Below are 25639 nucleotides of genomic sequence, written 5' to 3'. Positions count from 1 at the left end.
CTGGAAAAAAGGCTTTGGTTGACATCAAAGCAGGAGAAGGTTTGGCAGAAGGAACCAGCAAATGAATCCACAGCTTCTTCCAAGTTAAAACTATATTAGGGGGGTCCTTGGAGCTCTCTGAACTGGGTTGTTTTCTTGCAGAGGTTTCATGACTCAACAAGGTGACATCATCAGTGCTAGCATAAAACTATGTTACTCACAACAGACTAAATTCCTAGATTTTACAGAGGTTGGGGAAGGAAGGTTGATGGTCATCTCAGAGACATGACTGATTTGTGGCTGCTATCAAGAAACTAGCAAATTCTTACATGTAATCTTCTCAGGCACTTAAAAAAAATAAATAATACACTTACATTCATATATTTTACATCTAATTCGGTTTTCTTCTCCAGCTCCGATATAATTTCTTTATGGAATTTCTTGAACTGTAGTCATGAAAAATTGACAGAAAGGTGAGAAGGTTAGCATATCTTCATAGGAAAATATGCGTATAATATTTTAAAGCACTGTGGGCAGATTTACTTACGTTTTCTTCTAGCTTGTCGTTGAGTTTCTTTTGAGCGATAGAAATCTCAATGAGGACGTGGCCTGTTGACAAACAAGATTAAATTTTATTTCTGGTTCCTTGGGCCCTTCAAACAAAGGGAGAAGGGCAGCACAAGTCAAATATCTTGATTTCTTTTTCAAATTCCTTGCCAAAAACAATGGAAGAAACTTTGTAGGAATCCGGCTTTGGTTATAAGGAACTGGGTTTTTTATGTTTTGTTTTGTACATTTTATAGAGATAATCGTTCTTTATATACATTTAAAATATACACCAAAACTTCCAACTTAAAAAGACCCTATATATCTGCTTTCTTATAGCTCTTTATTTTATTTTAAAAAAGCTAAAATGCAAAATCCCCCCAATTCTTTTAAAGCAGAGCAAAACCGTGAGATATTAAAAAGTGCATTAAAAAACAACCACATATACACACATTATCTCCCCTAGTTGAATACTAATATATTACAACAATATTAGATTCCACCTCTTGTGAAACAGCCCCCCCATTTTTAAACTGTTAAATCATTTGGAAATTACTAACCTTTCTATATCTCTATATAATATGAAATGGTTAACAAGCAGAACAATCATAGTAGAAAAAGGCAAGATTGTTGTCTCAAAACCCTCTGTTAACCAACTGTTACTGTAATCCACACATGGACAATTTACCACGGCATCTTATCTATCTCAAATCATCACAATAATTAACAACGATTCGTAGTGGATCGAATATCCATGGACTTTTTCATGAGTTTGTAGAATTATAGAATAGAGCTGAAAGGGGCCTTGGAGGTCTTTTAGTCCAGCCTGCTGAAAAAACAGGAGAATCTAATCAATTTCAGATAAGTGACAGTCCAGTCTCTTCTTGAAAACCTCCAGTGTTGGAGCACCCACAGCTTCTAGAGGCGAGCTGTTCCGCTGGTTAATTGTCCTCTCTGTTAGGAAGTTTCTGCTAAATTCCAAGTTGCTTCTCTCCTTGATGAGTTTCCATTCTTTGTTTCTTGTCTTGCTTTCTGGAAAATAAGTTGACCCCCTTCTTCTTTGGGACAGCCCCTCAAGTAGTCAAAGACTGCTACCGTGTCTCCCCTGGTCCTTCTTTTCATCAAACTAGACATAACCCGGTCCCTGCAACCGTTCTTCACATGTTTTAGCTTCCAGTCCCCGAATCCTCTTCGTTGCTCTTCTCTGCGCTCTTTTCCAGAGTCTCAACATCTTTTTGTACATCTTGGCGACCCAAACTGGATGCGGCATTCCAAGGGGGGCTTTACCAGGGCCTTATAAAATGCTATCAACGCTTTGCCTGATCTTGGTCCAGTGCCTCTGCCTCTTCCAATTTGGGTCTAACTGGGGCACAAAGCCACTTGGCCAATGTTTTTCACTCCATGAGGCCGCCTTCAACTCAACCCATGAATCAGGACGGTTAAGCTACCCTTAGCTCGACCGCTATTAAAGTTGTCCTGATTTGACACCCTCTGACGCCAACTCAGAGAGAAAGCATGCTCTTGGCATGCTGAAGACCTTTGGCTTCGATCCCCGACAGTCGTGGGAAAGGTCAGGAGCTGCCTAGCCTCTGGGAAAAGGGTGGCCACCCAGGGTAGACCATCCAGAGCTTAAGGAGGCCATGCCCCCATCTGATTGGTTAATATACAGGCATTTTTCTCATCAATAAATCTTCCTGTGCTTTGGTAGTATTTCAAGGGACAGTATGAGAGAGTTTCGGTCTGTTAGCATTTCAGATGACACCAGAGCCTACAAAAATACAGAGACTCAAGTCAACACGCTCATTGGATGCTCTCAAAACTTGGTTGTTTCTTGGAAATGTTTCATTTCCCAGCTAGGTAATGTCTGGAAGAAAACCACCAAGCTCAGAAAGCATCAAGGACCCCACAGTCCTCCTCCTCCTCCTCCTCCTCGCACTGATGATATTACCTAGTTTGGTAATGAAACATGCAAGAAAACCACCAAGCTCAGAGAGCATCAAGGACTCCATAGTCGTCATCGTTCTCCTCTTCCTCCTCCTCCTCCTCCTCCTCGCACTGATATTACTTAGCTGGGTAATGAAACATATGCAAGAAAACCACCAAACTCAGAGAGCATCAAGGACTCTACAATCCTCCTCCTCCTCCTCCTCCTTGCACTGATGATATTACTTAGCTGGGTAGTGAAACGTATGCAAGAAAACTACCCAGCTCAGAGAGCATCAAGGACTCTACAGTCCTCCTCCTCCTCCTCCTCCTCCTCCTCCTCGCACTGATGATATTACTTAGCTGGGTAATGAAACGTACGCAAGAAAACCGCCCAGCTCAGAGAGTACCAAAGGATCCCACAGTTCAACCCTGAGCTACAGATATTGTCTTTTATTGATAGTCACAGATCTGCCACCTTTTCCCTTTCCCCCTTCCTGGAGAATTCAACACAAGACCTAACAAGTACGATTTTGTCTTTCTTCTGCTGATAACAATTCAAGAATGAGGTGAGAATGGAGATGGCATTACTTAGGTAGCTGGGGGAAAAAAAGAAAAACCTTCAACAAAAGTATTTTCAAAAGCAATGTTTTTTTTTTAAACGACCCAACCTGGTAGGTCTAACTCACAAGAGATACGCTAATCGAACTGTCGCAACTCAAGGACTACCTGTATGTCGTCTCTGCCTGAGCTCTTCAGCTCTCTTAAAACAGGACTAGCTCAACCCCTCAAGTTGCAAATGGAAACAGGAAAACAGGAGTGGCCCCGGATTACGGTTATGCCTGGAGAGGCCCCACCTATTTAAATGGGGCTTACACATCGGTTAACTACGGGAAGGATTGGAGGTGCGGTCGTCACTATCCCTTTCACACCTATCCGTAGGCAGAACGAAGCCATGGGGACACCTTTCCCCTTTGCCGTGGAGGAGCTTAACTGAAGCCCCAGTCCCGCGGAGAGCAAAGTTTGTGGAGAGTGCATGGGTTTTAAGAGCTTGTTTTTAACCTTTCCGATTACGGGTCAGGCAGTAAATGCTTTGCAGAACGTGCTGCTACAGCAACGCAACCGGCCTGGCGGTTCCCTGTTTGCAAAGATTAACATGTCAGAATCGGGGACTTAAGCAACGTTCTGGTGGTTTCTAAAAGGGCTTTGCTGTCCTCACCGCTTGCGGACGGATGTGGATACGTTCGGGAAACGAACAATGAATTTACCTGGCAGAGCAAGGTGGGGGAAAAATCCTGTCTATATACTGTTGTTTTGCTTCTGGGTGACATACAATAGCAATAGCACTTAGACTTACGGTATATACCGCTTCACAGAGCTTCCCAGCCCTCTCTCAGCGGTTTACAGAGTCAGCCTCTTGCCCCCAACAATCTGGCTCCTCATTTGACCCACCTCAGAAGGAGGGAAGGCTGAATCAACCTTGATACAAACTGATTATTGCTTTCAGAACGGCCAGTCCTCCTGAAAAATATATTTTTTTTAAAAAAAACACACTCGTAACACAATAACAGGCGGCGGGGACCTTGGAGGTGGTCTAGTCTAACCCAACTGCCCAAGCAGGAGATCCTACACAGGTAGTCCTCATCTTACGGCCACGATTGAGCCCCAAATTTCTGTTGGCTAAGCGAGAGGTTTGTTAAGTGAATTTTGCCCCTTTGTATGACCTTTCTTTGCCGCAGCTGTTAAGTGAACCACTGGAGTTGTTAAGTTAGTCTCAGAGTTTTTAAGTGAATTGTCTTTGATTGTTAGAAGGTTGCAAAAGATGACCCCATGACCCCTGGACACTGCGACCGTCATAAATATGAACCAGTTGCCAAGCATTTGAATTTTGATCACGTGACCACAGGGGACGCTGCAATGGTCACTAAGCAGACTGTTGTAAGTCGAGGATTAGGATATAACATTTCCTAAAGTCCACATCCTTCCGCGTGAATGCATGAATTTATTAAAATTATACCAAAGGCCCCCGGGGGAAACCACCTAGACTTTCTATATAACATGCAAAGCAGGATTAAACCAATCCTGCTCAACGTGTGAAATGAAACTTGACTTATTAGCGATTATTAGACTATTAGCGTTTGATTTTTTAAGCCAGCGTTTTGACTAACAAATGAATTCGTATCACATGAGCAGTTTTGAGTGTTAGGGGGATGCCTTTTCTTCCCCGCTGTGATTCAGGCCTTTATCCTTTTTTTTTTCTGTGTTGCAAGCCAAGAGGTTCAGATATTGTTCAACACTGCCTCGGATGAGCTGGCCCTGCGTTGAGAAACTGCTGAGCAGGTTAGAGCTGTCCTTCTCCTACCATGCATCCAAGAGGTAAGCTCTTAAGCACCATGGCTTAGAGTCTATTGCCCTTGAAAAAAACAGTCCCCAAAAACACGATTTACTGACTTACTGGCAATGCCTATAAATGGACCAGAAATGGATCAAGCCCCTTGATTGATCCAAGGAACGGACTCAACAGCTGGCTTGTTATCTCAACTTTGTTTTAATATTCCTATGAAAATGTGAGATTTTACTCTCAATGGAAAAAAAATAATCTATTTTGTATTGGAACAATGCTCCTGTGCTCTTTCTCTTTCTCTCTCTCTCTCTCTCCCCTTGTCTCCTCTCTTTCGCCTTCTGTCTCTTTTTCTCTCCTCTTTCTCTCTGCTTCTCTTTCTCTCCTTCTCTCCTTCCCCTTCTGTCTCTCTCCTTCTCTTTCTCTCTCCCTCTCCTTCTCTCTCTTTCTCCATTTTTGCCTTCTTTTCCCTCCTACATTCCCCTACATTGGAAACATAAAGCTCTCTGCAGCTGACCAACTTCATCTCTTCCACACCACTATTAGGGAAAGAATCTCAGCAAATATGTGGAGGTTAAAAAGACACCTTGAAGAACGGTAGAATCCCAGTTGTAGGTGGAGAAAGATTTGGGAGCGCTGGGAAAAGCACAGCACAAATGTGATAGATAGATAATAGACAGATAGATAGGCAGATAGATTGGTATATGATAAATGATAGATAGAAAATAGAGATAAAAGATAAATATATAGAAAAGCAGATTTATATATGGTAAATGAGATAGATAGATAGATAGATAGATAGATAGATAGATAGATAGATAGATAGGATAAAAGATAGATGATAGATAATAGATGGATGGAGATTTTTGTTGTGAGTTGTGAAGTCATGTCCAACCCATCGCAACCCCATGGACAAGGTTCCTCCAGGCCTTCCTGTCCTCTACCATCTTCTGGAGTTAGATAATATATAAATGATGGATGATATAAATAATAAATGATAGATATACAGATGATAGATAAATGATAGTCTATAGATAGACAAAAAGTCACTCTCCAAACAACCATGACCACCTTCCTAAAACAAAGGCTCACTCAACACAACTTCAACACAACGCAACACCTACAGGGCAAAAAGGCACCCACTGAGTTGATAATAAGCCAAATCATGTTTGCAGGTGCTGAATAGGGTTTTTTTTCCCCTTCCTTCTTGCCAGAGGGTGTGCCATTTTGCACAACACGGCCGATGCATTCTAAGGTGGTGAGTGTGCATCCTTGAGCAAAATTATCAAACCCATCGCCGTGGCTTGTTGTGGGGCGTGGCGGTTTGAAAAATGAAGCGGAAGGCCGAAATATTCACCGGGGCCGTTCCCGTAATTCCTATCCCGAACATCGTTTTGCGCTGTTTCTCCGAACAAAAAATAAATAAAACCTTGACTGGGCTGTTCTTAACCATATTAGGGCCCTCCAGAGTCATCAACCATGTTCATAGCCACCTTTGAACCCTGGTTCTCTCTCGCAGTTCTCCCTTATTCCTCCTCGGTTGAGTGTGGAGGTTCTCAAAAGGAAGAAAAGTGACCTTTGATTAGCTGATAATTAGAAACAGGATGTGGTTAAAATCCTGGAATTCCTGGCTGATGAATCTTCAGGGGAAACCAACCGAAGATAAGCCCTCAATCTCCAGGGTGTCACAACAGACAGACTAATTCCTGCTGGCTGGAGGGGGTGGTGGGGATGTAGGATGGAGTCATATCTCCTGGGTTTTTATGTCCTGTCATGTTGCTCCTCTGTCTAGGAGAAGGCACGGAAGTTCAGCAGCCTTAAAGCATTAGAATAGAATAACAGAATTGGAAGGGACCTTGGAGGTCTTCTAGTCCAACCCCCTGCCTAGGCGGGAAACCCTACATCACTTCAGACAAATGATTGTCCAACATCTTTTTAAAAACTTCAAAACTCACTTAACAATAACAGAACATGTTAACAACTGTGGCAAGAAAGGGTCAAAATCTAATTTAACAACTGTCTTGCTTACCAACATAAATTGTGGGCTTAACTGTGATCAAGGATTACCTGTATGAGCCACGGCGGCACAGTGGTTAGAGTGCAGTACTGCAGGCTATTTCTGCTGCCTGCTGGCTGCCTGCAATTTGGCAGTTCAAATCCCACCAGGCTCAAGGCTGACTCAGCCTTCTGTCCTTCCGAGGTGGGTAAAATGAGGACTCAGATGGTTGGGGGCAAGAGGCTGACTCTGTCAAGCGCTTAGAGCGGCCTGTAAAGTCTACTATTGCTTGGGAAGGAGAAGTAGGCTGCAGTACTGCATTCTAACCACTGTGCACCATGGAAGGAAGGAAGGAAGCTATTGTGGTGCAGTGGTTAGAATACATTATTGCAGGCTACCTCTGCCTACTGTCAGGAGTTCGATCCTGACCAGTTCAAGGTTGACTCAGCCTTCCATCCTTCTCAGGTGGGTAAAATGAGGACCTACATTGTTGGGGAGCAAGAGGCTGACTCTGTAAATCGCTTAGAGAGGGCTGGAAAGCACTGGGAAGTGGTATATAAGTCTACGTGCTAGTGCTGTATAAGGGAAAGGGTCTCCTGGAGAAATTCCTCTAGGACATTTCTGAGTGAAGGTCTCCTCTTAGCCCCCTTACACAGATTGTTCGATCTGTAGTTGCCACATAGGGAACCCTACTTCAATGGGGAACACCAAGGGTTAATGGAGAAAGATCCAGAATTCTCCCCTGACCAGGAATGAATGACTAAGGTACACTAAAATTCATGTCAGGCCTTCGGATCATTCAGTCCGCAATGTTGGCTACACTTCATGCCTATCCAACACAGAACCAAAATAAAACCTGTCCTTTATGCTCAGGTGGCCATAAGAAAAGAAAACTAATCACAATTTCAAGAACAGGCTCAGAAATGGAACAAAGGAAGGGAGGTTTTTCCACTGACCGAATCCTTGGCACAGCGAAGACGTCGCTGATAAAACTGATTCAGTGGCACAATTAGGATTTGATTACATGGAGTACTTTTGGGGGGGATGGAAATAACGGCATTTTTTCTATTTAAAACACCCGCCTCATGAGCAGCAAAAAAAAATCAGGTAAACGTTACTGGCTGCTTTGCCTTTTGAGCATGACAGTGCAAATATTGGCATAATTTTTGAAAGGCAAAATCAATTAGGCCTCTTTCATTTAAAAAAAAAATGTATTTGTCCAACAGAGAATTCAGAAGTTTTACCTTTAACCACCTGGAACAAAGAATACATTTGTGGAAAATTGTAGAGTGACTTTATGCACGTCTGTATTATCATCATCTCTAAAGCCTGTGAAATTCTTCTTTCTCGTTGTGGGGCAAATTATTAGATTAATCTGACCCGCGTAACTTTCATTACAATTAGTTTTGACCCAAAGAAGAACAATTACAGCATAAAGAGCTTCTTTTTATAGAAAAATAATTCTATTTGTTTTTTTGAAAAGGGAGAAGAACTCGGATATCCACTGACTTGCATTAATCGTATGAAAAAGAGTTTAAAAAACACATTTTGGTTCATAATCTGGATGTCCGAAAGGTTCAAATCCTACAAGGAACTTGCATTCTAAATATAAATGTAAGCAATTGTGTAACTTTATAGTAAGGTAAATAACAATCTTCGCTTTCTCACAGTTCTCTGAGGACGCGCTACCAGGAAGTTTTTTATCTTATTTCATATCTAGGTAGAAAAATAGCTCAGGGTTGTTGTTTTTTCAAATATTGATTTAGAAAAAGCATTAATGTAAATATATTTTAAGGAACTTGTTATTCTTGCTTGATTTATACAGCCACAAAAGTAACAACACATCATACATCTATCTATTCTCTCTGTCTGTCTGTCTCTCACTCTATCTAAAATCTCTCTCTATAATTTTCTTTGTCTCTCTCTTTCTATCCCTGTCTATTTCTATCTATCTATCTATCTATCTATCTATCTATCTATCTATCTATCTATCTATCTATCTATCTATCTATCTATCTATCTACCTACCTACGTACCTACATACCTATCATCTCCGTTTGTCTCTGTCTTCCTATATTGAAATCTTTCTCTCTCTCCACCACCCCCAAACTTATATTTTTTATTAAAAAGCTTAAATCTTTGAACTGGTTCAACGAGAAACATAAGCCACTGGAGGGAACGAAAACTCTTGTATTTTATGAGGGAACAAAAACTCTTTTATTCTACCTGTATTTAGCTACCTAGTTCCCCACATATAAAGGCACATCAAAGATTAACCCTGCAAGATTTAAGGCAGAGATCTTAAGATTCCTTGGGAAAACACCTAGACAGAACCTGAACCTAACCATGGGTAACCTTCCATGGTTAAAAGAACTCGGAAACAACCCTTCCTAATTTAAGGATGACTTGCTTTGAGTCTTAAAAGTTGTTTGAAGGGCCCATTTGCAAACGACTAAAAAATATGACAGTGCTTTGTTCAAAGATCTCTGACCTTTTGTATTTTTTACATCAAGGACTTTATCCAAAATTAACTTGGACAAAATCCAAAGGCTGTCTTTTCAATGAACATAAAAAAAAAAGTCCTACCAGAACTTTTAGGATCTATTTTAAGTCTCTATTACAAAACCATCGCGGTGACGGTCTTCCAATAATTTGTACATTTCAGCACAGCCGGGGACAAATGTTATGTATTACATGGCATTATTCACCGATTTTGCTCCTGTGGTTGATTTATTTTCTTCAATAAAGCCTTTGCTCAAGAATGGAGAGCTGCCTGTCATGATATTAGCAGAAGTAAAAAAAGAATGGCTTGAAATGATCCCACAGGAACGAAGGCAATCTCTCCGCTCCATAGCACGGGGACATCAGCAGAATAATACGTTTATATAAAAATAAATGAGAACATAAGACTCTCTTCGGGTGGCAATGACTAGGGACGTGCCAAAAAATGCTCTTTCCAAAAGGCAACTGGATTTTCTTGGGGTCTTTTGCCCCTTTGAAAACATTTTTAATTTGGAACTTGGATGTTATTCTAGGAACAAAAATGGAAATACACTTTAATTCCTATAACGGACGGATGGCTGCCAAAGTTGATGGAATTAGCAGAGAGGGTTAAACTGACTACATTGATTAAATGAACAAAAACAACACAATTACTTTTATTTGCTACCTGGAAACCACTTCTGGACTTTGTGCTTGAGGTGGGGAAAAAACCCTGAATCTTTGATTTTAGGGTTATACCGATTGGATAGGTTTATTGCTATAGAAACGACTAGTTTATATTATTGTGTCAAAGTAAAAAGTTGAGGTTTGATGCTATTACCTTATTCTACTGCAAAGGCAATTGGAAGTCAACCTCTTTTCTTTCGTTTTTCCCTTTGCCCTATGTTTTCCCCTCCCCTTTTCCCACAATTTTCTTCGGTATATTTTTTGCATTATGTATCATAAACTAATAAAAAGAAAAGAAAAGAAAATGCTTCACTTCTCATTCAAGAAACTTCTTGGGTTCTTTTCTTCTCCTTTAGTTTTTTTTTCCCAAAGGAACCCCCACCCCCCACCAAAAAAAAAAAGTCCAGTTGCTTTTTGGAAAAACACCTTTGGGACAACCATCACCTGGATGACTGAGAATCTCCGTAGACAATGGGGCTAGGAGATAAAATTCTCCTGTTTCAGGTTCTTATCCTGCCTGTTTATCGAAGGGAGTGTTGTGTCCGGGCTGTATAAAGACAAAACATCTGATCTAGCTCTGGGATTCACTCCCATTCAGAAATTTTCATAGATAGGGCATGCCTTCCCTTACAAAAATGAGATCTGTGTGGAAATGACGTCCTTTGTAGGTATACAGTGGAAGGCAATCTGCATATCAGAAAAAAGAAATGAGAATATATTAACCTTCTGAAGGCATGTGTTGTGTTCTCTATCTTGGGATGAAGCGAGTGGTGGGGGAAGAGGTGATGCCAGAGGATTCATGCATCGTGATGAGCTGGATAAAATTCTGCTAGAAGATGCATTATCTCCTATGAAGGAGAATAAAAGAGGAGAGGAGTTTGATTTAATATTGTTAGGTGCCAGGCCAGAAGCTGGGAGACTGTGAATTCTAATTCTACAGTCTCTTTTTTTTGAAAACCTCCAGGGATGGAGTGTCTACAACTTCTGGTGGCAAGTTGTTCCACTGACTAATTGTTCTCACTGCCAGAAAGTTTCTCCTCAATTCCAGGTTGCTTCTCTCCTTGGTGAGTGTCCATCCGTTGCTTCTTGTCCTGCCTGCAGGGGCTTTGGAGAATAGCTTGACCCCTGCTTCTTCTTTGGGGCAGCCTCTCAAACGCTGGAAGACTGCTCTCATGTCACCCCTAGTGTTTCTCTTTGTTAGACTAGACGTTGCCGGTTCAGTCGAGCGTTAAAATGGCAAGATTAGTTCAGTGTCAAGAATCCTGCAATGTATCTGATTTATTTGGCGTACTTACCCAACTCTTTAGACACGGGTGATGCAACGGCAATATCGCCTATTTTTGCAATACCATCATAGTAAGCTCTTCCAGCAAGGACCATACCTAATAAAAAAAAGAGGAGGCAAAAAGAGAAAAAGCTGATAATCATTCTTGAAGGCAATGTATTTAACCATCAATTAAACATCTTATGAGAGCCACTTTGTCGTCGTGCCTAAGTCATCAGGCTAAAAAAAACTAGGAGTTGGTGAGTTCTACTTTTGCCTTAGGCATGAAACCAGTTGGGAGGCCTTGGGCCAATCACCAGGAGCTTGTGAGTTCTAGTCCCACCTTAGGCATAAAAGACAGTTGGATGATTTTGGGCCAGTCACCAGGAGGTTGTGAGTTCCAGTACTGCCTTAGGCATGAAAGCTGATTGGGTGGCTTTGGGCCAGCCACTCTCAGTCAGCCCTAGGAGGGAGGCAATGGCAAACCACTTCTGAAAAAACCTTGCCAAGAAAACTGCAGAGACATAATTGAAAGGGAGAAAATAAAACAATATAGATGACCCAGCCTTCCCCAGATAGGGACGGAGTGGTCATCTATTCTCTTGACTATCAAATTGAAGCTGCCTTCCGAAGTTACATCCCACTTGGTCTACAACTAGTTCCCTCCTCCCCGCAAACTTGGGAACTTGAAAACGGGTGGACTGTAATTCCCAGAATCCCCTTAGCCAGCCTGACATACAATAAAATCAAGGGCTGCCTGCAGAATATTTGACCCAGAATTAAATGGTGGGTTATTGAGCCCCTGAAATGGGCTTCCTTCCCTCATTTAAGTCGCTCGAAATCAAAGCTTAAGTTGGTTAAGGTGGAAGGAATTTAACCCAGTTTACAATCCTAGCACTCCCTTTGCCCTCATTCCGGAATGGAGAACAAACCAATTTGGACGCTGTCGTGTTTGCTAAGCAACGGGTATTTTTTAAACATTTACGAGAAACGGCTCCCACGGAGTAGGAAGTCTATAATTTTCTGATTCAGCCAGAGTGGAGATTTTAATCTTTCTGGACGAAGGGTCTAGTTCTGCTTCACATTGAAGCTGAAACCAGTTCAATGTTTTAATGAAGCCAGAGTACAACTTGGTTTTCCTCTGTTCATTATTTCCATATCACGACTGCACAGGAGATGTTAATTTATTAGAATCATATCTTGCCTTGTTAGTTCAGGATCTCAGCTGCTTCCTCTTATTGGGTCTGCCATCAATAAGCCTGGGAGATAAGCTGGACAGAGGGAAGGTTCTATAGGTCAGGGGTCGCCAACCTTTTGGACCTCAGGTTTGGACCACCAAACTCATAATTTTAAATCCCACTTGGACCACTGGTATGAATTTTGACTGACGGTGGCTTGCTGACGTCGGTGGGAAAGTCGGTGCCATATTCCAGAGCTGCACTAGTCACAGGACTGGCTATTTGGTCATCCCGGAGTAGCTACTCCTCCACCCAGGTGCACCGGCCTGCCATGGACTGGAGGAGCTGCTCTGGGATGACCAAAGGGCCAGTCCTGTGACCGCTGCAGCTCTGGAATAGGGGACCGACTTTCCCACCAACAAGCCACCCCGGGGCGGATTTCCCTCACCTGGTCTCACCTTCCAGTTCCAGCTTGCATGACTACTCAAGGTAAGGTTTGTGCTAAGCTGAAGGGTGGGCAGGCCATGTGGGTGGTGCAGCCTTGTGTTCCCGCACAGCCTGGATTAATTGCTTTGGGGTGGGGGGGACATTTCTCTGTGGACGACCAAAATTTTCTTGCGGACCACCATTGGTTGGCAACCACTGCTATAGGTAGTCCCTGACTTACAGCCCCTCATTTAGTGGCCAAAGTTACAACGGCACCGAAAAAAACCTGACTTACAACTGAACCTCGCATTGCCAACTGAGCATCCCCCACAGCCACGTGATCAAAGGCAGAATCATACACATTTCATAGACCATCCCAAAGTTACTCTAGCCGAGAGAGAAATGCAGATGGACATCGACTTATAGCCGTTCATTGAAGGACGGTTTCGAAGTTATGACAGCCTTGGGGCAAAAATGATTTATGACCTGACAACCAGCAGATCAACTTGGTGGTCACGTGATTGCAATTTGTGGGTTTTGGCACCCGGCTCACATTTGTAACTGCTTCCTGCGTCCTGCAGTGATCCGGTTGTCATTTCTATGGCAAGAATAATTCTGCAACAATAACTACAAGAAGAATTCTGCTCTTCTAGCCTTAATCTTCCGAGCCAGATGCTGACAAAAAAAGTAAGTTGGGGAAGTTAGGTTCGCTTAATAGTCACGTGATTGGCTTAGCAACTGTAGAGATTAAAAACCCAGTGGTGGGATTCAGCCAGTTTGCACTGGTTCAGAAGAACGGGTTGTTAACTTTCTGAGCAGTTTGGTGAACTGCTTGTTGGAAGAAATCATTAGGGCAGAGAACCGGTTGTTAAATTATTTGAATCCCACCACTGTAAAAACCGGTGTTAAAATGGCCATAAAATTTGGCCCAGACATGTGACATGACCATTCCAATTGTGGTCACAAGTTGAGGACTCTAGTCGAGACCGTTCAGACTGCTATGGATGTCTTACCAAAAAGCCGAAGGCATACAGATAATTTATTTGCATAGGATGCATAAATACCCTGCATTATAGTTAAATAATGCAATTGGCAGGGCTTTCTTTCAGCAAAGCACGTTGTTAAATTAATGGATGTAAATGGAGATTTCTAAGGCTTCTTTCATCCGTCTCCATCAGGTTTTAATTTGCTACTTTCCAAAAAAAGCTACTTGAATGGAAAAATATGTCTCGCAGGCCGACTGGAGGAGAGCCCACGTATGTAACATCTGACAAGTTGCCTTTAAAGTCCTGAATTGCCAAAAAGAATAATCTAAAATTACGTGTGTCCCAAACAAGACCATCGTCTCTAGGAATAGACTGCCTTTTGATACGATGCCAGAGTGGGCTAACTTCAGTGATCAGCCAGGAAATGGGAATTCCCCCACCTACCCACCCCTTTCTCCTTTTTCCTGCAGCCCCTTGCGGAGCAAATGGATTCCAAATAAAAAGAGAAATTGGAATCTAACTGTTGGATCTAATTCTTGGTCTCACGAGCAGAACGGAAATAAGCTTCAAAACAAGTCAAACCGGCAAAAGTTTAGGGATCTACTAGAGTGGTTAAGAGGCTGGCCTAGAAACCAGGAGACGGTGAGTTCTAGTCCCGCCTTAGATATGAATGCCAGCTGGGTGACTCTGGGGCAATCACCAGGAGACGCTGAGTTCTAGTCCTGCCTTAGACATGAAAGTTGTCTGGGTGACTTTGGGCCAATCACCAGGAGACGCTGAGTTCTATTTCTACCTTAGGTATGAAAGCCAGCTGGGTGACTTCGGGTCACTGATTCTCTCAGCCCGACCCACTCCGCAGGCTTGTTGTGAGGAAAAATAGGAAGAAGGCGTATGATATATGTTCACTGCCTTCAATTATTTATAAAACTAGCTCGATACCCGTGCTTCGCTACGAAACTATGTGACCGGGCTTAGTTTTGAGGGAGGAAAATAAGGGGAAAAAATTCTGCCTCTGCCCACCAGCGTCCATCGGTATTCATCTGGCTAGCGTCCTGGCAGTGTGTGAGAGAGTTGAGGGCTGTTTGGAAACTGAAACGGTATTTGCTGTGTGAGCAAGGAGACAGCAAGGAACCTGGGCGTGGCTTAGTAGCTCTGGTTTGCTTTTGTTTATTTAAAATTGACTGCAGAACGACTTTGGATCCCTGACAATAAATAAATAAGATTCCAATAAGATCAGCAATGACTCATCTTGAGGTCAGCAAGCTGTCCCTTTGCAACACCGGCTCATCCAGCTGTGCAGCCCATAAAATTTCTTCAGCTGCTGATGCGTCAAGGTTTTCCAATCACACAGGGTGGTGGCGGTGGGGAAAGGCTTTTGCTAACATTTCATAGCTGGTCACCTGGATGCTTTTCTCATTTTTAACCTTCCCAGTTGGCTTCCATCAATTGATTTAACGATGGTGTGTTTCACTTACCAACTGCAAAGATTTGCTTAACAACCATGGCAAAAAAAAAAAAAGTTAAAACGGGGCTCACTTAGCAACTGCTTTGCTTAAGCAATGGAAATTTGGCGGCTCAAATTGTGTCGGTAATTCAAGGACTGCTTCTCTTGTCGTGAATAAAAATGTATAAAAACGAGATCTTTCTGACTTGGAATGGGTAGCGCACAGATCCCTGGCCAAAAACCTAATTCGGTCTAATTTGCCCCGTTCTTTTCTTCCCAAGCAGCCTTGGGGAGCTTGTCCAAATCGTTTGATCAAAAGAAACCCCTGGATTATAAATTCAGGGAAGAGAAGATTCCGAAAAGTAAAATCAGGTTGTATTGAGAAAAGAGGGAGAACTTAAGATAAACGCTTAAAAGTATCCGGATCTTTAGCCTGGTTCCTAGGAGTAGCAGTTAATTATATCAGTAGTTAGTTGATATTTTGGGGAAGGGGGGATACAGGTAAGCCTCGACTTGCAACAGGTCTTTTAGCGCCCAAAGTTACAACGGCACCGAACAGAGTGGATTTTTTTTTTCCAGTGCCGTGGTGACTTTGAACAGTAACTAAGCCACGAACAAAGGGGACTTATGACCGTGTTTCACACTTACGGCCATTGCAGCGTCTTGTTGGTTACATGATCGAAATTCAGACAATTGGCAACCGATTCATATTTATGACAGTTGCAGTGTGTCACGTCCGTCAGAATCTGGTTCGGAGGGGGAGGCAGAACAGCTGACAGGGAGTGGGAGTGTGGCTCCGTTGGCTGTGGAAGAAACTGGGGAAGGGCAAAGTCTGGCTGGGCAGAGCAGGGGAGAGGTAGAACAAGGGAGAGGAAGACCCAGGCCCACCCCCTCTTCATCCTAGGGTACTCAGGGAGGAATGGGGAAAAACGTAGGTTGCATGGCTTACGGGGGAGGAAAGGGCCCTGATTCCTTTCATTAGCCACAGCTGGGAAGACAGTTAATAAGAAAGGCAGGCTGCTGGTAGCAAGTGTGACTTTACTTTGTATCGTCGTGGCTTATTTGTGTTCCTGGCGTCTTCCCAACCGTGTGAGTTTTGCTGTGCTTTCAAGTCTAAAATTCCTTCTCCTGCCCTGTCAAGCTAATTACTTTCAGCTTGGTTTGTTTGGATTTTAAGTTACAGTTTGTGTGTACCTTGTTTTGGACTTAATTTCCTCCACTTAAAGGCTGTTCCTGGGAGAGTTTTTCCTCTAGCCGAAGGTAACCTGGACATTGGGGGCAAAGTTAGAGCTAATAAAGGGACTCTTCTTGCTTATGTGACTGTGTTGCCTTTGTGCCACACCCCTTTGGGTCATCACATAGTGTCCTGGGGTCACGTGATCTCCTTTTGAGGCTTTCTGATGAGCCAAGTCAATGGGGGAAGCCAGATTCACTTAGCAACTGTATGACTTTTTAAACAACTGCAGGGAATCCCTTAACGACTGCAAGAAAGGTCGTAAAACGGGTCAAAACTCACTTAACAGCTGTCTCCCTTTGCAACAGAAATCTTGGGCTCAGTTGTGGTCATAAGTCAAGGAGTACCTGTATTTCACTGCAAGGCAGCTATTGGATTTTCAAAGGCAAAATTAAAAAGTTTGACTAGACAACTTAAACGTGAGACTTACTGTTAACAGCTTTTTCATAGTTTTTCCCCAGGTTTATTAAATTCCGCAGCCCTGGATTGAATTGTTCCATAACATTCTGTGGAGCAACAACAACAACAAAAGTAAAATGAGAGACAGAGTGAAAGTCTTTCCTTAAATTAACACAAAATTCTAGCTATTCATCCCTCTGTCATTTAACCTTTAAAAACGCTTGTAGACTTTTGACCCAAGGGCCTTTCAGGCTTGCTAAAAAAATGGTTTCAGACTCAGGAAAAAAAAAGCATTGCTTCGTGTTTTGACATTTATGTATTTATAAATTGGGTGGCCTGCTTTTCATTACAATCACCCCAAAATGTGATATCCAGCCCTACAAGATGGCATGAGGCAAAAACCTTTGATCAAGACAGAAAGAATATAAATATGTTATTTTTATATATAAGACATAAGAATTTATTTGTCATTACACTCGCAAGCGGGTGCAACGAGATGAGGTGCTCTTCCACAAGTAAAACTGGACAACACCATTGAAAGAAAAATAAAACTAAACACAACAGACCATACAATAATCTCTATACAATTTAAAAATGTAAATACCCCATTACTCTCAGCCATTAAATTCCACAAAAATCTTATGACCCTGCATTCAAACTCAAAACTGCACTTGGATAAAAACTGTTCTTAAATCTAGTCGTCCTTGTTCTTAATACCCTGAATCTCCTTCTCGATGGTAATAGTTCAAAGAGCTGATGTCCCGGATGAGAGGAGTCATTCAATATATTAAATATCTTCCTCTTACATCTATTCCTATACAGTTCTTCCAAAGAGGGGAGTGTGCAGCCAATGATGTTTTGGGCCATCTTAATCACCCTCTGAATTGCCTTTTTCTCTGCCACTGTGCATATACATGTACATATACATACACATACATACATACATACATACATACATATGCTTTCCATTTGCATATATATCCATTTGCAACAGGCACGTGATTACTAAACAACAGATCAGTGCATATAAATTAAAATAAACTCAATTTCAGGAATTAAGTCCGTTGTTTTCCCATGACCTATTCCCACAAAAGTTTGCCCCAAGTGTTGGCTTTGGTTAAGACAGTCTGTGTTTCTCCTAACTAATTAATCTTAAGCTTAAGTGCAATAATAAACAGACAATGCTGACTCCGCAGAGGAAGGATATTTTCTGAATCTGGTTTGTCAACTTGCTCACGTACTTAGCAAGAAGCCAGGATGAACCTCAATCCGAGTGTGATTAAAATCTTTCCAACAGTAGGAAGTTGCAAGGGACTTCAGATTAATTTTTTACCAGACTATTTCAGAATACGTATTTCCTGATTGTTTTTGTTTTAAATAAAAATTAAAAACTTGCAAAGTATGCTTTTGAAGCAAAGAACTATCGTGTTACTTTAAACGTAATCCTTTACACGGTGAAAAAAAAACCACACACATCGAAATATCCACACAGATACATCTGTGACCTGATATGTTTTTAAAAGAAAATTAACAGCTTTAAAATGAAAACAGTTTACGTAAATTAAGGAAGAAGACAAAGGTTGCAATAGGTATAAACATAAACAGAGTTGGCAAAACGGATTTAATGTAATCTGATTCCGCCCAGCTTCACGTAGGATAGCACTGCAGTTCCTAGACTTTATAGCTACAAAGATGATCTTGCAAACCCTTATAATTTTAGGAAATGTAGTTCCAAATCTGTGAACAAGCATTTAATATTACAATTCCTCTTAAAATAGCAAGCCTGGAAGGAGCTGGGTATTTCCATCAGCTCTTCCTACTCTTTGTGCGGCCATAAAGTTGATCTTAAACCACTCACTCCTACGCAGCGGGCATGAAAAGTGCAACAGGGTGAAAGTATTTTTTTACAGAAACCCTTCCTTGTTGCACTCAACTCACACACCTTCCGGCATGAGGCATCTGGAGGAGTCAAACGTTTCGTCAACCACGTTCTTCAACCTTGGCAATGTGAAGATGTATGGACTTCAACTCCTAGGATTCCCCAGCCAGCCATGGGGAATTCTGGGACTTAAAGTCCACCCATCTCCATGTTGCCCAGGCTGAGGGAAACAAGGTAGAATAACAGAGTGGGAAGGGACTTTGGAGGTCTTCTAGTCCAACCCCACCCCACCAAGCAGGAGACCCTACACCATTTCTGACAGACGGCAGTCCAGTCTCTTCTTGAAAGCTTCCAGGGATGTAGCTCCCACAACCTGTGAAGGATTTCCACTGGTTAATTGTTCTAACTGTCAGGAAATTTCTCCTTAGTTCTAGGTTGCTTCTCTCCTTGATGAGTTTCCACCCATTGCTTCTTGTCCTGCCTTCAGGGGCTTTGAAGAATAGCTTGACTCCCTCTTCTTTGGGGCAGCCCCTGAGATCTTGGAAGACTGCTAACACTACTCTACACCATTTCTCTGTTACATCATGCATACCTGAACAGGATGTCTTCTCTTAGCCAACCCTATTTCACAGCGACTGTTCTGAGTTTTGCTGGGTAAACACAGATCTTGGCTCGGCCTTGAGCCCAGGGACGAAAAAACTGGCATAAATCCCTCTGGGTAAATACCATAGAAGACGGCAAAGTAACCTTTTGAATGGTCTTGAGGACTTTGGCCTCTCGTTCAAGTTGGATCAAGCCGCTGTTGTGAAGAGGCCAACTTGACAGAAGTCCACTCTGCACCTTCATTTGTGAAAGTGTAAACAGAGAGCGGAGGTGGCAATTTGATTTGATTTTTCACACACTCACCTGGATGAAATAATAACACACACAAGGGGTGACATGATAGCAGTCTTCCAATATCTCAGAGGCTGCCACAAAGAAACGGGAGTCAACCTATTCCCAAAAGCCCCTGAAGGCAAGACAAGAAGCAATGGATGGAAACTACTCAAGGAGAGAAGCGACTTAGAAATAAGGAGAAATTTCCTGACAGTTACAACAATGACTCAGTGGAACAACTTGCCTCCAGAAGTTGTGAATGCTCCAACACTGGAAGTTTTTTAAAAATACGTTGGATAACCATTTGTCTGAAGTGGTGTAAGACTTCCTGTCTAAGCAGGGGGTTGGACTAGAAGACCTCCAAGGTCCCTTCCAACTCTGCTGTTCTACTCTACTCTACTCTACTCTACTCTACTCTACTCTACTCTACTCTACTCTACTCTACTCTATTCTACTCTACTCTTTATTCCATTCCATTCCATTCCATTCCAGGCACTGGAAAAATAATGCAAGGGCTTGCCTTTCTGGTCACCATTACAATACGGAGTCTGGCCCATAAGATTTAAAAATAATACATGGAAATTTTACTTTATAGGTAGTGCTCAACTTACAGCAGTGTAAGTGACCGTTTGAAGTTATAGCGGCACTGGAAAAAAAGCGACTGATGACCATGTTTCACATTTACGACCATTGCGGCGTCCCTGTGCTCCCATGATCACAATTCAGATGCTTGGCAACTGAGTCACAGTTATGACGGTTGCAATGTCCCAGGGTTATGTCATCCCCTGTGGCAACCTTCTGACAAGTCCATGGGGAAGCCAGATTCACTTAACAACCGGGTTATTAACTTAACAGCTGCAGTGATTCCCATAACAACAGAGGCAAGAAAGGTTGTTAAATGGGGCAAAATTCACTTAACAACCATCTCATTTAGCAACATAAAATTTGGGCCCAGTTGTGGTCGTAAGTCGAGGAGTGCCTTTCTTCTAAACACGAATAACAATATGGACAACTGATTTTGCTGCAAGGCATTTGCCTCAAAATATTATATTTAGTTATGATTATAGGTAATGCCTGGTCTTAATGTAGAGCCTTCTTATAAAACGGAAAGGATCAGGATGAGCTTAATTTTTAGATGGTGAGGTAAACCTGATATATACACAAGTTCAGTTTATACATTAAAGGGTTCTTCTGCTCTTTTGAGTACTGTATTAGAGAGGGTTTTGCTGTTCAAACAGAAATCCCTCTCTGAAAACTTCACCTTTGTTCCTTAAGACGTGACACACACCCCTGAAATGAGAGTTGCTAGCTACCTCTTGACAGCAACCTGGGAGGCCTGAGGTTGCTAGTTTTAAATTCAGTTCGGAAACCTTACAATAGCCTTAACTAAACAGATTCACTCATTCAATTCATTCATTTTTTTTTAAAGTTTGCAACAAGGCAATACTGAATTAAATACTGAATTAAATTAAGACCCCTGATCTAATGATACCGTGTCTTTAAGGTTCCCCCCTCTCCTTCTGTTCCATATTGGGCCCAGTTCTTGGACCCTCCCTGGACTGGTCAATTTTCTTGGCAAATTTTTTTTTGGAAACAGTTTGCCGTTGCCTCCTTCTTAGGGCTGAGAGAAGGTGGCTGGCCCAAGGTCACCTAGCTGGCTTTGTGTCCTAGGCAGAACTATAACTCTTGGTCCCCCAGTTTCCAGCCTGATGCCTTAACCCCTGCACAAGGGGTGCCCAACCTTGGCCACTTTAAGATCAGTGGAAATATTCTGTGTTTACTCTTCGCTTGGCGACTCCTCTCTCCTTACAGAGGCCAAGTGCCAGTTGCTTTAACACGTGGTCCCTTTTATTGGCTTCATATCAGAAGATATTTATTCCTGTTGCACAATATTCTTCACACATACTTTGAAAAGAATGAAAATATGTATAGAGGGGAATTTGAAACTTGTTGCGTTGAGTTTCCTGAGAACTATTGGGGGGCCTGTTTTGTTTATCCTAGTTCACCACAATGCAGTGTTTCTTACCTTGGTAACTTTAAGATTTGTGGATTTTGACTCCCAGAATTCCCTAGCCAGGCTGGGGAATGCTGGGAGTTGAAGTCCACAAATGGCTGGCTGGCCAATTCTGGGAGTTGAAATCCACTGATCTTAAAGTGGCCAAGGTTGGGCACCCCTTGTGCAGGGGTTAAGGCATCAGGCTGGAAACTGGGGGACCAAAAGTTATAGGTTAGGTTTTTAAGTTCTTGGCGCCTCCAGCCAACCCCCCCCCCCCTAAAAAATATCTAGAGATCCTGACATCTGACAGGTATCTGAAGCACCCTTCAAAATGACCTTGATTATGTGCCAGAATGGTCAAACAAATGGCAACTTCAAATCTCAACAAACAAATGCTTTGTCTTATTTGTTGGCAAAAAAATAATAATCAGAAAATAAAATACAAGCTGAATAAGTCAAGACCTTGTTGATGACCCCAAATATGTCAAGGACCTTGGAGTTCTCATCTCTAATAATCTAAGTGCTAGAGCCCACTGTAACTACATAGCTAAAAAGGCATTAAGAGTTGTTAACTTAATCCTACATAGCTTCTTCTCTGGTAATATCACACTACTAACTAGAGCACACAAAACATTTGCTAGACCTATACTTGAATACAGCTCATCAGTCTGGAACCCGCATTACATATCTGATATTCATACAGTTGAGAAAGTCCAGAAATATTTCACGAGAAGAGTTCTCCACTCCTCTACTCGTTGCAGAATACCTTATGCCACCAGACTTGAAATTTTAGACCTAGACAACCTAGAACTACGACACTTCAGTCCGACCTAAGTCTAGTACATAAAATTATCTACTGCAACCTGTCAATGAATACTTCAGCTTCATCCAAAACAATACAAGAGCACACAATAGATACAAACTCAGGGTAAATCGCACCAGACTCGATTGCAGGAAATACAACTTCAGCAACAGAGTGGTCAGTGCCTGGAATACTCTACCTGACTCTGTGGTTTCTTCCCCAAACCCCAAAAACTTTAACCTTAGACTGTCTACTATTGACCTCACCCCTTTCCTAAGAGGTCTGTAGGGGGTGTGCAGAAGCGCACCAATGTGCGCACCGTCCCTGTCCTATTGTTTCTTTTATTTTTCTTATATGTATCCATTTCATGTATTCATAACTATGTTTATCCTTATACCTGTTATCTAATACTTGCTTGACAAATACATAAATAATAAAAGAATAAATTTACTCTCCAGAATCTGCAGAGTTCCTTTTGACTTTTTTATTTCATTTTTTTGGTGCAGCTTATCGTAGTTTGGCCTGCAGAATTAGCAGAGGTTGAATTGAATGTTGGCTTGTGTCAACAAGGCAATGTACAGTAAATCCAGAAATAAACAAGGGCCCGATACCCTAAGAAGGTTTGCCTGAGCAAGTGGTCATAAGGAGAAGAGGCTATTCAAAGGTGAAGAGGAAAAATACTTGGATTTTTCTGGAGAGGTTGCCGCTTAAAAGCAGCCCTACAGCTCTTGGGGGTGGGGGGGTGGAGGTGGGGGCGTAGAATAGGGTTTCTCAACAGTGGGAATTTCCAGGAGTCTGGACTTCTTGCTGTTAGTTATTAAAAATAATAATAAAGGTGGAATAAAACTAAACTGATAAAAAAAATTTTTTTTATAATGCAGGTGGTGCTTGAGTTATGGCCATTCGTTCTGCAATTGTTTCACGTTACGACGGTGCTGAAGGAAGAGAGCTACGACCGGTGCTTAAAGACTTTCTGATAGGTAGTTTGGAGTATTGATAGCTCTCAACTTACGACCATAATTGAGCCAAAAGGCCCGTTGCTAAATGAGACAGTGGTTGTGTGACATCTCGAGTTAAACTTCACCTTATAGATTCTATAATATAGAAGTTTTCTTTTAAGTTATAATTTAATGTACATTTCTTTTTTCCCCCTTTTCTTTCCTCCCCTTTTCTCTTCCCCTTTTTTCCCCATCCCTATTTTTCCTATTATTTACTGTTGTATTTTCTTTGCATGCTCCATTATAAACTAATAAAATTGTTATACAAAAAAAAATTGAGTTGAGTTGCATCTTGCTTTGCCTCTGTTGTTATGCAGTTTTTAAGTGAATCATGTGGTCATTAAGTGAATCCCCATGTACTTCGCATGTCGGAAGCCGGCAGGCAAGATTGGGAATGGTGATCACGTGACCTCAGGACAGGGCAACCACCATCAATACCTGCGTCCAAATTTTGATCCTGTGACCATGGGGATGGTGCAATGGTCCGAAGTGTGAAAAACAATTGTAAGTCACTTTTTTCAGGGCCTTCGTAACTTTGGTCCCTAAACAAACGACTGTAAGTTAAGGACTACCTGTAATCATCATCATCTTCTTTTAATGACCCCATAATCCCTTGCAGGGTGGAATCTGGGCAACTGAATGGAGCTAGCAGAGTGTTTTAATGGCCGGATCCTTTCCTGTCGCAGGTGCAGCGTTTTGCTCAACAGATATATTCTCATTGTGCCCAGAGAGAGAATATCTGCTCCTACCTAGGATCGAACTCACAGCCTCCTGACTGTGAGGCGAGAGCTCCACCTCTAGGCCACCACACCTTCGTGTTCCCGGGGGTCACCTGATCCTCTTTTGCGGCCTTCTGACGAGCAAAGCCAATGGGGAAGCCAGGCTCACTCAACAACCCGCGTGACTAATTTCACAAGTGCAGTGATTTTACTTGTGGCAAGACAGGTCGTAAGTCAGTGGACTGCCTGTAAACGTGCCCCCGATGGGAAGGGCAGGGCAGATTCCAAGATCCTGAAGTTGTGGGGGTAGTTTCTGTCCTTTATCGCCTCGGAATATGCGCCTCATTATCTTGCTGGGGCTTAGAGCCAAAGCAAACGAAAGTAATCCCTTATCTTATGGGCCCTGCCCAACAGCCGACTTCTTTCATACCCTCTTTGTTAGGAGTAGCACTAATGGATCAAATCTCACACGGTCTCAAGGGCGATAAGGAACCTGTTCCTTCAGGCCTTGGTGCACTCCGAGTTTGATCCTCGACTTGGAGACGTTTCATTACCCGGCTGGGTAACATCACCAGTGCTAGGATGGCGTTAATGGTGCTTTGACAGTGATGATATTGAGGATGTTACTGAGTTGGGTAATCAAATGTCTCAAAAAGAAAAAAAAATAGAACCAAGCTCAGACAGCACCAATCTTCCTCCTCCACACTGTAAACCCCACTTTCTTCTAGCCCTGATGGTGTTACCTAGTTGGGTAATGAAACGTCTGCAAGAAAACTGCTGAGCCCAAGCTGCAGATAGTCTCTTCAGCTGGATGGAATTGCCTTTAACAGAGGGCTATTAAAAAGGAGGTACGTGGTGGCTCAGGGGATAAGACGCTGAGCTTGTTGATCAAAAAAAGTCAGCAGTTTGGCGGTTCGAATCCCTAGCGCCCTGTAACGGAAGGAGCTCCTGTTACTGGTCCCAGCTTCTGCCAACCTAGCAGTTTGAAAGCACGTAAAAAATGCAAGTAGAAAAACAGGGGCCATTTTGGTGGAAAGGGAACAGTGCTCCGTGCGCCTTCGGCGTTTAGTCGTGCCGGCCACATGACCACGGAGACGTCTTCGGACAGCGCTGGCTCTTCTTCAGCTTTGTAACAGAGACGAGCACCACCCCCTAGAGCCGCAAACGACTAGCACGGATGTGCGAGGGGAACTTTTACCTTTACCTTTATTAAAAAGGATCTGGGTTGCCACTAGATGGCAGCAGAGCGGAGTCTTCCTGTAGCCCTCTCTGGCCGTGGACTCTAATGGCTCTCTGCAAAAGAGCAGGCAGAGTTAAGTGCGCCATCGGCTTGCACTGGCTGGGGAATTCTGGGAGTTGAAGTCCACCCAATCTTAAGAGTTGCCCAGGACAGGTTGAAGAACACGAAGCCCTTTGATGCTCTAATCTCCCAAACTTCCCTTTGTAGAAGAACAAGCACCTTCCTTGTCTCAGCAGCACCGCTGG

General features: G+C 42.6%; 1 protein-coding gene across 3 annotated transcripts in view; it reads right to left on the bottom strand.

Annotated features, from left to right (window-relative positions):
• The window catches only part of BAIAP2L1 (BAR/IMD domain containing adaptor protein 2 like 1), a 45549-nt gene that overhangs the window by 12678 nt on the left and 7232 nt on the right, over window positions 1-25639 (bottom strand). Inside the window, exons 1-5 of one of the 3 annotated variants that reach the window (XM_087942049.1) lie at window positions 19356-19484; window positions 16916-16991; window positions 11249-11335; window positions 527-588; window positions 354-425 (exon numbers count right to left, since the gene is read on the bottom strand). In XM_087942049.1, the coding sequence (XP_087798175.1) occupies window positions 354-425; window positions 527-588; window positions 11249-11335; window positions 16916-16991; window positions 19356-19469 (411 nt within the window). In that variant the 5' untranslated portion in view covers window positions 19470-19484. The other 2 variants (XM_087942050.1, XM_026704300.2) reach the window with 2 other exon arrangements.

Source organism: Pseudonaja textilis, chromosome 14, assembly GCF_049901715.1.
Source record: "Pseudonaja textilis isolate UNSWEBS1 chromosome 14, rPseTex1.2, whole genome shotgun sequence".
Taxonomy (NCBI): Eukaryota; Metazoa; Chordata; class Lepidosauria; order Squamata; family Elapidae; genus Pseudonaja; species Pseudonaja textilis.
The sequence above is the reverse complement of the archived record's forward strand: the minus strand, read 5'-3'. Positions and strand labels throughout refer to the sequence as shown.